General features: G+C 45.1%; 1 protein-coding gene across 3 annotated transcripts in view; it reads left to right on the plus strand.

Annotated features, from left to right (window-relative positions):
- The window catches only part of PRKCQ (protein kinase C theta), a 119,618-nt gene extending 106,818 nt beyond the window's left edge, over positions 1–12,800 (plus strand). For all 3 annotated transcript variants that reach the window (XM_070601873.1, XM_070601874.1, XM_070601875.1), the window contains exons 17-19: positions 1,163–1,351; positions 9,384–9,512; positions 11,589–12,800. In XM_070601873.1, coding sequence (XP_070457974.1) covers positions 1,163–1,351; positions 9,384–9,512; positions 11,589–11,777 — 507 coding nt within the window. In that variant the 3' untranslated portion in view covers positions 11,778–12,800. The remainder of the gene's footprint in view (positions 1–1,162; positions 1,352–9,383; positions 9,513–11,588) is intronic.
- The last annotated feature ends 4,294 nt before the right edge of the window (positions 12,801–17,094 follow it).

The following is a 17,094-nucleotide window of genomic DNA, read 5'->3' on the forward strand; positions in this document are numbered from 1 at the left end:
AACTCTGTACCCATAACAACGACCCCCCTTTCCCCCCCATCTCTAGCAACCATCATTCCACTTTCTGTCTCTATGGATTTGACTACTCTAGGAACCTCATATAAGTGGAATCATACAATATTTGTCTTTTTGTGACTGGCTTATTTCACTAAGCATGATGTCCTCAAGGTTCATCCATGTTGTATCATGTGTCAGGATTTCCTTCCTTTTCAAGACTGAGTAATAGTCCACGGTATGTACTGACCCCATTTTGTTGATTTGTTCATCCACTGATGGACCCTATGGGCTGTTTTAGAGAAGGTCACAGCATGGTTTGTTTTGTTGACAAGTGTTGAACAGACTGACATGTACAGTCTCTCTCCCAACATCAAACAAGGAAGTTGCAGAAAGGCCAGAATACAAAGCCTTTTCTGCCCAGAGAGTGGATTGATGCAAAAGTAGAAATCTTTGAAAAGGTTAGGTGGGATTCCAGACTTTACACGCACGTCCCTAAAGGATACAGCAGACTCGTTCTACTCAAAACACCACTGTCAAGCTCTACATAGTGCTTAGAGATCTCTGATTTCTGGATTTGAACAGTGTGTTATCTTGGTCTGTCTCTTGGCATAGCCACAAAATTTGACTCTTCGTAATGGTGACCACAGATGTGACTCCTGAGTTGCACAACCATGACTGGTTAGGGTTCAAGCGGTAGACGTGGTCGGATGACCTCTTTGGATGCTGGATTACCTACGGAAACGTTATGCAAAGCCTCAGGACAGTAGAGGTCAGGATAACACGTGGGTTTGGTTTAGATGTTCACTCAGAGACGCTGGAGAGCATCGACACACACCAGCTTTCTTAGGTCCAGATCTACCACCCAAGTCCTCACATTACACACGTGAAAATGAAGGCTCACACTGCAGCTCAGTCATTTTCCATAAGGCCAGAGGAAAAGTAGAAATGGAAACTCAGAAATGTTTGCTCAATTTTGGCATTTCCCATGCATTTCTATCCAGTCATTAGCTTCTCAAAAGATACAGTTTTCAGCGTGATCTTTGTTAAAAACCACTCACTGTCATCATCTGCCATTGTTTACTGAGTGGCCTGGAGAAGTCCAGGTGGGGTTTTCACTCATTAACCTCATTTTGATTAATTACGTCTCTGCCTTTTGGTCATGCAGATCTTGCTGGGTCAGAAATACAACCATTCTGTTGACTGGTGGTCCTTTGGTGTTCTCCTCTATGAAATGCTAATTGGTCAGTCACCTTTCCATGGGCAAGATGAAGAAGAGCTCTTCCACTCCATCCGCATGGACAATCCCTTTTACCCACGATGGCTTGAGAAAGAGGCCAAGGACCTTTTAGTGAAGGTAAGACATGAAGTCATGGAGACCTGATAAGATTAGTATTGGGTTTTCTGATCAGCATTCCCATCCATTTCTAGATTCTGGTTAATATATGGTAGAGTAAATAGTAATTGTGTTAACCAGATTTAAATGGGATGTTCGCCCATCTCTGTTGTAAGTGAGGCACCAATATTATGGCCATCAGATATCAAAATAAGTATAAAATAAACCCTCATATGCATAATTTACAAAAGAAATGCCCAGGAACCGGTTCCATGACTCTTGAATGCCCTCACTTTGAGATGTAGTTGGCGCATTGAACAAGCACAATTTGTGGCTTGAAACTCAACTTTTTGTTTCCCAGAGCCCCTCTTACCTTAGATCAGCCCAGTGAGTCTTCCCCTGCTCCTGGTGGAGAACTTGGACAGGATGCATGACTTTTCTGCTCGCTCGTAGGTAGAAGATAAACCTCTTGTCACTCTTAAGTCATAAAACACCATCTCGACTGAGAAATTAAAACTGTTCCTCTCAAGATGTGTCATCACATCCATCTTAACTCTAAAGCAAAGACTCCTGCTCCCTCTCCTCTGCTCAGGTTCATGACTGGCAGCTGCTCACCTTTGGAGAAAGGAATGTGGTCCTGTTGTGGTCAACTGCGTCCTTGCTCTCTTCCTCTCCAACTCCTGAGTTTCTCTTTCAGACCATAGCAAGTCAAAGGCAGGGAGAGGATGGAGGGATAATAAGAAGAAAGAACTGTTCTTACATTTCTGGGTGGCTTCAGGCTCTTTGAATCTGGTGGGTTGTGAAAGCCAAGACTTTTGTGAAGCATTCCAGTGGGTTTATGGGAAATACCTACCACTGGGGACATCTTTGGCTGAAGCCCTTAAAATACAGGCTACTCAGTCCATTCCCTAGTCCAGTTACAATACCAAACTCGAATTCAGCAACATTCCATCTCCCCGAGACTCTCACTGCTCATTGCCTGCTGGGCGGGGTCCCTTAGGCAGTACTTTAAATGGATGCCGGCCAGCTCTCCCCCAACATCCCCTACCTGTGTCCACTGGAAATATGGATGCATTTTTCACCCTGAAACTTGAGAGTGCAGGCTGTCACTATCTTAGCAGCCATCTCCAGAATTCACCATCAAAGCAGGTATGAGACCCCGTCCATGACAGTCCAGGATCAATGAAGAATCGGGGTACAGTGCTACCGATGTAAACTGAGCTCTGAGAATCATTAGCCATGAAGCAGGAGGTCCCAGGGCAAAGAAACGCAGAGACAGAAGCACCTGAGAGCCAGCATGAGCGATTTGGACTCAGGCCGAATCCCAGTCTACCATTTTGAGGATGCAAAATGCCGTCTCCGGATATGAGTGCAGTAAGTTGTAAAAGATGTAAGCAAATCACAGTAATACAACATGCTAATTACATATAATAATTGTAACCACCTATATTTACTGAGCTGTCCCAGCAACTCTTTGGATCAGGAGACCTACCAGTGTGATGAGGAAGCTAGCAAATCTCAAAGAAGTGGACCAAAAGTACAAGTGTTTTTAACAAAATAGTGTTTTGATTTCTGGCACCTCATATCTCAGCTAGCTAAAAAAAAAAAAAAATCAGGAAATAATTTTTAGCCTTGCTTTTCCTATATTGAAAAGGGGAATGGGATAAGATCTTGCAACATTAGAAGCTATCAGTGGATTTTAAATCTAAACTCAGAAAAAGATTACCAGGCCCATCTTTCTTCACTCATCTACTTTTTTCTCATCAACAACTACCTGGAATTAAATGTAAAGGCTGTGCACTTTGACTTCTAAAACAACTGACAGCTTGTCTAGGGCATCTGAAATGTTGAAGCGACTCCACAGCTCTCCCTGGGGGATCAAGATGTTGCATCTGAAGTGCTGACAGAGCCCTCGTAGGACACCCAGCCCAAGGTGGATGGTATTTAAAAATCTGAGCCAGTTCAATTCAGCTCTCACTTTCTGACTGTGATCCATACAAGCCATAAACTTAGAAAACTCCCCAAATGACCAATTAAATCCACTTTTAATGACTGAACAAAACACGTAGAAAATGAAAGCTGATTTCAAAATGAACCAATTAAAAAGAAAAAAAGATGACAGCAGGAAAAATAAGTTAGCAGGATTGGAATGTAAACAGTGTTGCTTTACAGAAAGGCAAGTTCGGACATTATTACCGTTGCTACATTTATTTTACACTTGGCTCTCGGAAGGACTTAACTTGAGGTATATTAGGAGGTGTATTAGTCAGCTCTGCTGCTGTAACAAAATATTATAGACTGGGCAGCTTAAACAAGAGAAATGTGTTTACTCACAGTTCTGGAGGCTGGAAGTCCAAGATCAAGATCCAGCAGGGTTGGTTTCTGGTGAAGGCTGTCTTCCCCACTTGGGGATGGCCACCTTCTCGCTGTGTCCTCACAGGGCAGGCATCTCCCTGCTTGAACACTAACCCTATTGGATCAGGGCCCCACCCTTATGACCTAAGTTAACCTTAACTACTTCTTTACTCCAAATACATTCACATTGAGAGTCAGGCCTTCAACAGATGAATTTTGAGGGGACCCAGTTCCATCCAGAGCTGCACTGAGAACAGCTGGGCCAGCAAAACCCACCAGAAAAAGGAAATAAGGAAAAAGTTTGAGGGCAGTCTGGAGGCCCCGGGGCTACAGGTGCAATCCACCCTCACCTGTGCATGTGGCATAGAGCTGACAGCTGTGCGTCACAAACCCAGCTTCCCCTCGGGAACTGGGAGAGCTCCCAGCAAGGAGTGAGGGAGAAGGGGTAACTGGGACCAGGCGGAGTTCATCAGAAGTAACTCCATGGAAAAGTGCTGGGAGCCGTGGTTTCACAGGAGAGAGAGACTGGGTGGGAAGAAAGGATTACTTTCAGTAGGAGGAGAGAAGATGAAAAGTGATGTGCATGGAATACTACTCAGCAATGAAAAGGAGTAAACTATCATTGATAGACAAAACAACTTGGGTGGATCTCAAGGGCCTTACACCAGTAAAAAAAGCCAGTCTCAAAGGTTGCATTCTATATGAGTCCATTCATGTAACATTCTTGAAAGGAAGACATTGCAGAGATGGAAATCAGATGAGTGGTTGCCAGGGGTTAGGGAGAGTGGAGGCAGGGGAGTGACTCTAAAGGGGTGTCCCAGGGAAGATCTTTGTGGTGATGGGATGGCTCCATATCCTGTTTGTCATGCTGGTGACCCAGATCTACACATGTGATAAAATGACACAGAACTAGACATACACATTGTACCAGTGCTAGCATCCTGGTTTGGATGTTGTGTTATAATTACATAAGATGTGAGTTTTAGAGGAAACTGGGTGAAGGGTACCCAGGACATCTCTCTACCATCTTTTAACGTCCTGTGAATCTATGTGCATGGACTGAATGTGTTCCCCCCAAATTCCTATGTTAACCCCCAATGTGATAGTTATAGGAGGTGAGACCTTTGAGAGGTAATTAGGTATAGATGACATAATGAGGGTGGGACCCCCATGATGGGACTACTGCCCTTATACAAAGAAGAAGAGAGAGTGCTCTCTCCCCCGAAGCGCATGCACCAAGGAAAGGCATGTGAGTACACGGCAAGAAGGTGGCCATTGACAAGCCAAGAAGAGAGCCCTGGCCAGAAAGTGACCAGGCTGACACCTTGATCTTGGACTTCCGGCCTCCAGAACTATGAGAAATAAATATCTGTTGTTTAAGCCGCCCAGTCTATGCCATTTTGTTATAGCAGCCCAAGCAGAATAAGACACTGTAATTATTTCAAAATAAAAATATTAGCAGCCGGCCAGTGGCGTAGTGGTTAAATTTGTGCACTCCACTTCAGCAGCCCAGGGTTTTCAGATTCAGATCCAGGGCAAGGACCTACACACTGTTCATCAAGCCACACTGAGACAGCATCCCACATACAACATAGAGAAAGACTGGCCCTGATGTTAGCTCAGGGCCAATCTTCCTCAGCAAAATAAATAAATAAATAAAAAACCTAAACTCCTTAAAAACAAAAAAGTTTAAAAACAAAGCAAAATCTAACTGCCAGAAAATACCAAAAACAAAAACAAAAAAATCTGCAGAGTTTCAGTAGCAGGGAAAATATTTGCTGTGAGAATAGAAGATGAATTTGGTTGAATAGAGCAGAAACCAAAACAATTAAGGATAAAGAAGTGGGGGGACTAGTTGGCGAAAGAGGTTTTAAATCCAGGAGGAAGAGTGGGAGCTTATTCTTTCCCACATGACTTAGTAAAAATTCCCTGTCCTTGCTCCATGGAGAACGTGGTTCTCCCCCACGTCCTAGCCGTTGGGCTGATAAAAGTGTTTCCATCATGCAATCTGCTGACCGATAAGACTGGCTTCTAGTTGCATCTCTGCTCCTCATTTGCTCTACACCTTTGATCCAACAGCCCGCACATCCTTGAGCTCCCTTTTCTGCAAAAATCAAAGGTAATCTCCTTTCTGAGAAGCTTCCTCTAGGGAATTATACCTCATGATGTGAAACAGAAGTCATGGGTCCTCTGGAAAAGCTGAACAAAGCGGCATCGAGTGACATCTGTTGCAGCGGCAGCATCCATACCAGACTCTGTCCCCTTTAGCCCTCATAGGGCATGTGTGCGTGTAGCGCACTGAACAACTGCACATCAGGAGAGTCTGCACAGCTGGGATGCTGCTGTCCAGTGGACTCTTGCCATAGAAACGCCCCTTTCTTCTCCATTTATTCATCCAGGATGTCCTGTCCATTTGTTTGGAAAATGATGGAAAATTCATGATCTCAAACAGAAATACCTCTCCATTTTGTAGAAAGATGTATCTGAGGAGGGGACGAAGAAGAGAAGATTCCAGTGACAGGTGCTAAGCACTGGTCGCCATCCTTGGCAGCCCGGTGCTGCTGTCTTGCCCAGACAGGCAAATAAATGTAAACAAACTCCAGCTGCCTCCTGGCCGTTTATGCAAGAGGTGTGCTATTTCTTAACAACGTAAACCACCCCTCTGACAGCTTTTCCGGACAAAAGCAAGTCTTTCTTCACGAACGTTCATTCCCTCGGTGCAGCTTCCCCGTTGCAGAGCCGACGACTTCCCGTGAGGTCACCAGTCGTCATCAGCACCAGGAGGAAGAGGGGTTGATTTGCTGCAGAGCAGAGAAGATAATAATTTACTCTTCTGTGCAACACTAGAAGGAGTTTTGAATCTCGAAGCTGGAAATCATATTATATTCTCATTACACACTTTATCTTTTGCAATATTTTTTTAAATTTCACAGGTATGTGTAGCAGGCTCAGGGGGCTCTTTCTTATGATATTCTTGGTACAAATGCCACACGTTACTGGAAAAATCTAATGGAAAACCTAAGATGGTGCACCCTTGGCCCAGTGCAGTTCCTTCCAACTTCATTCGCTGGAGCATTTAATTGTAACAACACGAGCTAGTTTGGGGCCTATTCTTGAGGCCCTTCCACCTCTCTCTAATCTTGTTTCATCAAAATGTCCTTAAGAAGTGGAAGTCAACAATTTATGATGATCATGTCAAGGAAGGAGAGATAGGGCCTGTCACTTATTCCCTCTGCTTCTAAAAAATCAATCTGCCTTTCCATCTGTTGACTCATGCCGGTGCTCAAGTCTATGAAAAATGCGTTTTACTATGAACTTGGTGCCTTTTCTATATGCTGTTCTATATGCTGAAAACAAGAGGCTAACAGAAGATGGGGACTGAAGACACGTAATCTTCAAATAAATAAAGCAGAAAGACAGCTTACCCACTTAGTCAACAAACATTTATTGAGCACCTCCTGTGTGCATGCACTGTGCTGGATTCTGTAAGAAATGGAAATGTTAATGGTGTCTACACGACCGAGCTCACATTCTAGTTGAAAACATGGTCTTAAATATGCATAGAGCACGCTGATTTCTTACTGAAGGGAGGATGTTCCACGGAGCACAGAGGAGAGACTGCCCTACACCAGCAGTAGGAAGGGCCTACTTATAATTTAGGTTCTACCACTGGCTGGACCTGTGATCTTGAGCAAGTTACTTAGCTACTCTGAGCCTCAGTTTCCTCAACTGACAATTGGGCTAACAATACCCACTGTTAGAATCATCAGGATGGTACAGCTGAGGCGTTTAGCACAACGCCTGACTCTCAAAGAACATTGGTTGGAATGAATGATATAATCAGCCTTATGACAATGGATATGACTTGAAGAGGAGGGAGAGCTCACCATGAGTAGAGGTAATCAAAGAAAGCTCCACAAGGCAGAGGGGGTGTAAGCTGAACCCTGAAAGGTGGGTCAGGATTTAAAGAGGAGGAGAAGGAAATGGGAGCGGAATGTGGGGAGAGGCATCTCCTTGCAAGATGGACATGTCATTAGCGAAGGCGAGAAGCAAGAAAGGCAGGTGGCATATTCAGTGAGCAGACACGTGTGGGCAGAAGAGAGGGGTACAAGGGGCCTCGAAGGACGTGCGTCAGCACCAGGCTACAGAGGCCCTGGAAGGCCGAGGAAAGTGAGACTGAGAAAACATGTCCAAGGCCACGTGGGTAGTGAGCCTCTTAGATGACAGTCTCATGGTATCTCCACTGTGCACTGGTTTTCTAACGGGGTGCTTTGGAACCCCAAGTTTCCATTGAGAGGCCTCAGCAGCCACCACGTGGTAAGGGGAGAGGAAGTTAGGACCATGCCGACGATTGACCCCTGGGATAGACAGGGTGGCTGCGTGAGCATTTCACTTGGACTCTTAAGAAGATTCTCCTAATTAGAAAAAGAAAGAAAGAATCTCCACTTGGCTACAGCATGTTTTTTGGGTTTTGCGAGATGTTTTTGGTAGAGTAGAGCCTTTGCAGATTTCCAAGTAGTCAGGCAACCTAAATAAAGCAGGGTTTTAGAGGTAAAAGCAAGAGATCTCTTCAATTTAGGTGTGAATGGGCGTCAGGTCCTGCCAGGACCTGCTGGAGAATCACTGCTTCTCACCGTGCTTTCTGTCTCAAGACCCCTGGCCTCCTTTGCACCCTCTAACTAGCAGTCACTTTATTAACAAACGTCTAGTGGATATAGGAAGAGGGATGAGGACTCAGACTCTCTGGGGACCCGGGACCTTTCCAGGTTTCAGCTTTGGGCTCTCCTATTCTTTAATGCCCTTGGCGTGTTTTGTTTCAGTCTGAAGAGTTTCCAAGTTTCTTTCCTGGCCTGGCCCAGGTTCGTTTGGACCTCATAGGGGAAAGTAATTGGAGAGGGAACAGTGCAAAAGGAAAATAAATCTGTAACAGGTCAGAGAGGATGAAAGATGGTTTGAATTAAGTATTAGTAGTCCAGCGGGTGTGCAGGAGTCCAGAGGGATTCTCGATACTGAGATGCCTCGCCCAAAGCTGCCCGTCGGGGACCAGCGTCTATTACACCTGACGTGAGCTCTCCTCATAGCGAGATGGTGGTCCCGAGAGGGCAGCTTTGTAAGAAAGCAAACTCCATCAACGGGCAATCAACCAGACAACAAATTCATTGATTGCTTACTCTATGTCATTGGGTTTTATAGACCAGGAATTCGTGTGCACGTGTGTGTGTGTGTGCACGTGTGCGTGCATGTGTGTATGCGTGATTATTTCATTTAACCTACCAACAGCCTGGGAGAGGACACTTCACTCCCTTTACAGGTGAAGACACTGTGACTCAGAGAGTCCCGTAACTTGCCAGAGGGGCTCGTAAATAACACAGGGCAAAGCTGATTTCAAACCAGGTCTATTTAACTCAAAAGAAAGCATTTCTAGGCGAAAGAGTGAGGAAGCAAAGGCCCAGACTCTGGAATATTCCAGAAGGCACATTTGAGAGAGGAAGGTGCCACCAGTTTGACTTGAGTCAACAGTTTATAACGGTAAGTAGAAAGATAGGGTTAGAAAAGCAAGGGGCAAAAAGCCAGGCCTTTATCTTTATGGAGTCAAGTTCATGTGGCTTGTGGCTCATGCGCTCAGAGACGCAACCTCCATCGGAGGCTCCTGGGCTCGTCCCTTGAGAACTAACAGCGCCCTCTCTGCTCCTTTCAGCTCTTCGTGAGAGAGCCCGAAAAGAGGCTGGGAGTGAGGGGAGACATCCGCCAGCATGCATTGTTTCGGGAGATCAATTGGGAAGAGCTTGAAAGAAAGGAGATTGACCCACCATTCAGGCCTAAAGTGGTAAGGACCCACCCAGGGACCGTTTGGTTCCAGCCATCTCGCTTTCCTCCCAGGCCACCTGCCCATCCCAGTAGCTGCCGTCTCTCACCCGACCTGAGCCCTGACTTTCCACCCAGCCCCACCCTCTGGGGTGCAGTTCTTGGAAGAATGTGCTTCCTTAGCCATCATTCAGGCTATTTGGCTGGAGTGGGGGATGGGAGGAGATGTTATTCTTTTTTTTTTTTTTGCAAAACTTTTTTTTGCAGGAAATTGATGTTTGCAAAATTTAACCTCTGTGATCCAAATGCACCTGCATGAGAAACAAATTGTTGCATGTGCATGCCTTAGCCTGAATTCGTATGTGTGAGTGGTGGCTCTCAGATGAGATGATGGAGGCTTTGCACGGATGCATATGTGCTTCACGGCCACAGTCTGCGTGACCCAAACTTGTGCATAAACCCTGCGCCCTATGTCAGGAATTCTGGAGCCATCTTGTCCCTGATATTCGTTCAGGTTTCCCTGACATTTGTAAACTGTTCATGTAACTACATTCCCCAGTGACAATTGTTAGGTGTCCTCCAGTTTAGAGAAGAAGTAAATTGGTGCTTAGAAAAAGATAGGTGTCTAAATTCCCATGTGTATACTCACCAGCGGAAGTCACTAACCTCCCTGAGGAAAGGCAAAACGACTGGGTCACACGCAGGACAGGCCACCGTGAAGTGAAGACCAAAGTAATGCAAAGTTAAGAAAGAAAAAGTTCTGGAGATAGTGGCCCAACGCATGAATGTACTTAATGCCTCTGAACCGTACACTTAAAAATGGTCCAAATGGTCACTTTCATGTTATGTGTATTTTACCACAATTTAAAAAATAAATAATGATTTTTTTTTAAAGAGTAAAGCCACGTGGTGGATTCACCAGCTTTACCCATCCCTGGAGATTGCTGGGAATAAGGTAGCGATGACCTGGGTAGCCATGGACCATCTCCGCCATCTCTGAACGGAAATGGCACAGGCTCATGGATGTCAAAGCAGAGTGTTCGCTCTGGGAAAGAACTACTGTTATTAGTCCTGTGAGCGGATGGCCAGAGAAGCAAGCCTGTTCCAAGGGTTAGAAGAGTAATTCTCAACACTTGTCCCAAGCTCCAGGATGTTCCAAGGGTTCCACAGGCTGCCCTCTAACCCTCATATTATTTGCAACAGCACCATATCTAATACATGGGTTATTAATTTGTGATAAAGTTTTACCTTGTTTTAGCTCATCAGAGCAATGAAATCCGTGTCTCAACTTCCACAGTAGGTTACAATTGAAGGAATTTCCCTGACCTGTGGTCTAAGCAGCCTTTTGTAGGCAGGGGCCACAGGCCATTGGCCTCAGCAGCCCAGGGGCCCCTTTGAGGGTAGGAAGGGCCTGTTATGCTCATATATCTAAGGGTGACTTTTGATCATCTTAGAAGGCTGAATTGTACACCATACTGGACAGCATTTATGAACAAGTGTTTGTTTTTACATTCTCTCTTTTTTTGTCCTGGGCACCAGTGGACCAGGTGGCCTGAGGGGAGCTTGTCTCTGTCTGTGTTGTCTACGGAAGACAATCCAAGATGTTTAATAAGAAAAGTAAAGTGGGTAGGAAACCAATGGTAGTGAAGGATGTTGATAAAAGAACAAGAATATGTAATCTGCAAAACTCCTTTCCTCTGGTCCCACCCTCCACCCTCTCCCCACGCCTACCCCCTGCCCCCCTGCAGTGTCCCCTGCAGACTAAAAGGACAGAGGTCAGATTTGGGCTCACCACTTTTTCAAAGGTTGCCAATCCTGGTTCGTGTAAACCATTAACTAAAAACATTAGATCCTGTTTACATGTACCCAGTGGAATTCCTTTATATGTATTTAATTATACTATTGATAAACTGAGAACTCAGGATCCTAGAGATGTTCAATAAAAACCACATATGATCGTCTGTAAGCATTACTTAGTTTATCTGCAAATGCCAGTGCTGTCGTACACAGATCACAGCCTAGATAACAAAAGCGAAGATAATTAATTCAGTGGCTGACTTTCTTCCCTTTTTTCCCCCCCGCTTAAACTCTGATCAAGAAATCACCGTATGACTGCAGCAACTTCGACAAAGAATTCTTAAATGAGAAACCCCGGCTGTCATTCGCCGACAGGGCACTGATCAACAGCATGGACCAGAACATGTTCAGAAACTTTTCCTTCATTAACCCGGGGATGGAGAAGCTGATATCCTCCAGACACGCGAAGGAATTTGCCTTCTCCCCGTGAACTGGTTCAAGGGACCCTCCTCGGGTTCCTTTTCAACTTGGAAAAGAAAAGAAACACTCAACGATAAAGGCTGAGACCTGTTAGCTCCTCGCTGACTTTGTAGCAGAAACCAACTCTACTTCACTAATGACAACGCCCTCCAGTTTCTCTCCTGTCATCTTTCACAGCCCCTCCTGAAGTTACGTCGTTACTAACCACAGTTATTTACTTGAAAGATGGTTCTCCGTGCCGTGGGAGATTAGAAAACTTAATACTCCTCTAAATTATGTCTCTTCACTTGGGCACCAACTGCTGGTCCGTGAAATACTTGATGACTTAAGGAGCAAAGTGAGTACCAACTTCTCAAGACAGAAGCAGCACGTTGCCTGGAGCAGTAGTGGATTTCATTCGGCCGCAGACACGTAACCACTAACCCATTTTTTGTGTTCACATCTGTGGAAGGGTAAATGGTGGCGGGGAAAGCCCTGAAGAGGTTTTCATGGGAACTCTTCACAATAAACATAGCCTGTCACTTGAGATTTTCAAACCCATTCATTCTGACTAGCCATGAAATTCACGGGAAAGAGGAAAGTGGGAAGAGCTCATGTCACTGAATGGAAGTTTTAACAGAACAACTACTCTGATTATCTTGTCAACATAGATATTCAATTCAGAGAATCATTTTACTCCTGCCAATGAAACTTTTCCATCCATCCATTCTTAGTTGATTTCAGTATCAGTGGCAGTCACTTATTACCATCCTCACATTATAACAAGAAAAGAAATGAAGTGCGTAGTTCTTCTAAGAGAAAAGAAAACCAACCCCTTGTTAGACCATTACTGATGATTGGGTGACTCATAAGTCCCTCTTTAGGCATCATTCAAGATAAAGACCCATGCATGCTACTTGTAGCAGTCAATCTTGTTGAATTAGAATTCTACCTAAATGTTTTTAAGTATCTGTGCTGTTTGTATATTTTGATAAAATGTGACAATGACTCAGAGGTGGATATGTAAAACTGGAATAAAAGGAAGAAAGAACGATGCCTGTTAATAGTTTAATTCCCTTCTTGTCCCCCCAGAAACTTGGTTCTGTCATGGCTATCATCAAAAGGGAGCTAGCATTGAGTTGATGTTTTAAATCTGGGGAATCATTAAAAATCCCAGAATGGTGAGAAACTCAGAGAACCCTTAAGTTATTGATATTCTATTCCTCTTTGCCTTCACCACAAGATTGCTTGGAGTGGTCTGTGTGTGTTGCCTGTACTTCTGTAACACCCAAATTCAGCTCTGCCCTTCAACCTCTCTCCTGCCACTGTTTCCTCCAAGGACACCTTCTTGTCAGCCCTTGTAGAATGTTCTAGGTCCTCATCCACCTTTCTGTAGCTTTTATACAAGGAAAGACCCTCTCTTTGATTTTGGCCCCTTTGGATGCTCTGACACAGCACTTTCCTCCTCCATACCCCCACCGTTGATTACCCCCTTGGCTGGCCCCTTTTCCTCCTCTACCCCCAATCACTTCCAAGGCCCCTCTCCCCTGCTTGCCTTCACTTTCCCTCGGTTTTCTCCACCAACATCATGCCTTCGAGGGTCACTCAATGTAGATCATCGCAAACCCACATCTCCAGTTCTCATCTCTCTGCCAGGTTTCAAACAGGCTCCATTCACTCATTCTATTTTCTTATACTCTTTAGCTCTCATATTTCCTAATTCTGTTGATGGCACCATCATAGGCCCCATCATCCAGGCTCAGAATGTCAGAGTCATTGTTGACCATTCCCTTTCCCTCTCTAATCTCTCTTTTTTGTTGTTGTTGTTGTTTTACCAAATCTTTATGATTCTGCCTCTGCAGTCTTTCGAAAATACATACTTATCTCTACTTTCTCTCCTGCTAATCATGCCTGGATAAATCTCCCCGTCTGAAGTCTCTCTCACCATTTTAACTCATATATACAACATATAAACGGTAGGGTAGTAATAACTTTCCTCTACCCTCTTATGTTAAGTACCTGACAGCCTGCAAATTAAACTGACAGAAGACAGATTAGCAAGAGAAGCATGCTTTTAGTTACACGTGCAATGCAAGTATTTCTGAGTGTTCTGTGATGAGTAACTCAAAGGAGTGGTTAGAATTTGGGGCTTAAATCCCTAACTTAGCTTTTGAAAGGGAGGGGAGAGAAAAGGCTCCAGTGGGAAGGACAAATAGCTTTCTTTAGGAAAGACTAATGGGATTTCAGGAGAACCAGCAAGGGATAAGAAAGTTTGTGATCACGTTTGTCCATACAGATATGAGCGGTCTTCCCGTCTCCTTCAGGGCCATGAAACTCCCCGAGAGGGAATGGATGGTAAGTAGGTTTACTCTTAGTCTCGTTCCTGGGAACAGCCCCACCCCAAAGAAGGAATTTATGGTGGTCCTCATCTCTCTGAAGTTTCTGCTTTTAGTCAGATAAGGGAAGCTCCAAGGGGGCCTCTTTCTGCATCTGTTGAATCTCAAATGACCTTAGCTTAAAATAATCTCTATTATTTAGGAAATATAAAAATAGTATCCTCACAATTCAAAGTTTTTATCCCCTCATACTCATGTTCAAAACCTGTGTGATCTTCATCACTGGCTAAAACCCATTCAGAGCCATCCATTCTGTCCCTGGACAACCTCTCCACCTGTACCTCTCATTTCTGCCTTTCACTCACCCGTGCTCCAGTCAATCTGAATTTCTTCGCACTGCCTGTAAGTACCCATCATCTCCCACCTCCAGGCCCTCCTGGTGTTAGTTTTTCTGCCTAGAATGCCCCATTCCCACATGTTCACTGTCTTCCTGTCTCTCAAGACCCAGTTTAATTGACACATCTGCCATGAAGTGTCCCCCATCCTCGCTGATGCCCCACCGAGCTGGTGTATCTGTCACCTCTCAAGGCCCCCATGGTACTGTATTTCTCTGTACTTCTCTGCTGGCTGTCACCATCTCCTACCAAGCTATAAAAGCGTGTGTTCAGCCTCCCTTTCTTGGTCATAAACCCCTGATGGGGGGATCTCTGTCCTGTTCATCTTTATTCTTCCCACAGTTCCTTTGTGAATTAATGCTCAAAAGAGCTGTGGGCCGATGACTAAACACATGAGTCTGCTGGGTAGTGTTTGAATGGTGGCCCCTCCAAAGATGTGTCTACCCAGGACCTGTGACTGTGACCTTATATGGAAAAAGGATCTTTGCAGATGTCATAATAGAGATTATTTGAAGCTAAAGTCATTGAGATTCAACAGATGCAGGAAGAGGCTGCCTTGGAGCTTCTCTTATCTGCCTAAAAGCAAGTTAAAGATCTTGAGATGAGACCATCCTGGATCAAAGGCGGGGGGTGGCCTAAATCCAATGTCAAGTGTCCTTACAAGAGACATGTAGGAGGAGAGAAGGCCCTGTGAGGAGGGAGACAGAGGTGGGAGTGATGCGGCCCCAGCCAAGGAACACCTGGAGCCACCAGAGCTGGAAGAGGCAAGGAAGCTTCCCCCCATGGGGCCTTCAGAGGGAGCACGGTGCTGCCAACACCTTGATTTCGAACTCTTGGCTTCCAAAACTGTGAGAGAATAAATTTCTGTTGTTTTTTAAGCCATCCAGCTTGTGGTGATTTATGACAGCCACCACAGGAAATCAATACACACCGTTACATGAAACCAGCGGTGTCCTGGAAGGCTCCAGTGAACTTTGTGTGTTTCTGCCCACCTCGGCCACCACACATGCAAAAGGGCCTCGCATTCCTGCCAGACCCTCAGCGCTTCTCCTGCGACAACTTCTCCCCATCGCTCAGCTTTTTGTCCACATGAATTCCCCATCGTGGTTCTCAGTCTTCCTTGCATTTTTCTCCCATCCTCTCATTTCTCTCACCTGCTTTCTTCCTCACCTGCCTCTAATATCCTTCTCTTTGACTGCCAACCTCATGGCTTTTCCATACAAATAGAGAGAAAGCCTCTCTCCAGCTTTTTATTTGCGAGCAGCTGTTTCTTCCTGAAGGCGGAACATTCACACTGTGGTTTATAAACGTGTCAATATCGTTAAATAAAAAATAGTCAATGACACTGGTTAAGGTACAGTCAGGAAGACTTGATTCAAGGGATCCATCATGATGGGTGTAGGGACCCCTGCAATGGGATCTTGCCATGGGGGAGAGAGATTGGACTTACTCTGAACAAAGCGTGGGAAAGCAGGAGTTCCTAGACAAGGAGCAGGGTGGGGTCAGTGGGTGGAAATTACTAAGAGGAAACATCAGGGGTGAGGGTTCTGGCTAGCCTGACCTAACGGGATTCTCTCTGAAGGCAGGCCAGGGGATCAGTTGTCATCTGGAGGATGGTCGAGGATGAGGAACCCGATCAGATATCGAGAGTCGGGGCTTCCGGTTAAACTGACTTACCAGGATTCTTGATAAAATTGGATAATGCAGAGATGAACACGGAAGTCCAAAAGCCATGCCTAATTGAAAATTTCAGGGACGCCTGAGTAGAGTTTGGTCAGGGAGAGGATCTTCATCAGTATTTGGAGCAAAGGTCACAATCTTAGCATTGCAAGGGCTTTGGGATTATAGCGTTTAGCTTTTTCTTAAATGGTGACAGCATTCCTCAAGCAAGTCCCTGAAGCTGTCTTAGGGCTAGTCTTGCTGTTTCCTCCAGAGAACTCCCTTTGCTTTGAGTTCTGACTAAGGCAGATGCCCTTCTACTATCTTCAAGTCCAAGTGATGGGTTAGTTTGTAGTCAGAATCCGCTGTCCTTTCCCTGGTGACAACTTCCCATGCGACTGCCAAGACTGCGCACGTGGGGCTCGGCCTTCAGGGGACAGTAAGCAAACCAATGGACTCGCTGAAGCACATGGAGTAACAGAAGGTTAGAGACAGGAAAGGACATCAGAGCCACATTTCCAATGTTGCGAGTATTTGGATAAAGACTTTGAACATCGTTCCATAGGCAAGGTGGAAACACTGAAATTATGCCAACAAAGCAGAGGAGATCCTCAGTCCTCAAAGCATAAGCACCAGAAGCATAGATGGAAAAAAAAACCTTAATAAAAAGAAAGAGTTTCCTGCCAACTTGGAAGCAAATTTTCTGGAGCAAAAGTCCACTTATATGATTCTACACATAAGACCAAATCATCTGAGTAGGAGGACATCAGCAAGATGGAGGACTGAGAGGTCTCTGTCCTCGTACTCCCGCAGAACAACAATTTAACAACTACTCATGGAGGAACACAGCCCTGGGAGAGCTCCAGAGTACAATTAAGAAGCTGCAACAACCCAGTGGAGGGCAAAACCGAGAATGGCCACATAGAGAAGCGTAGGAAGTGTTTCACCTGCATCTCCC

This window comes from Equus przewalskii, chromosome 30, assembly GCF_037783145.1.
Source record: "Equus przewalskii isolate Varuska chromosome 30, EquPr2, whole genome shotgun sequence".
NCBI lineage: Eukaryota > Metazoa > Chordata > Mammalia > Perissodactyla > Equidae > Equus > Equus przewalskii.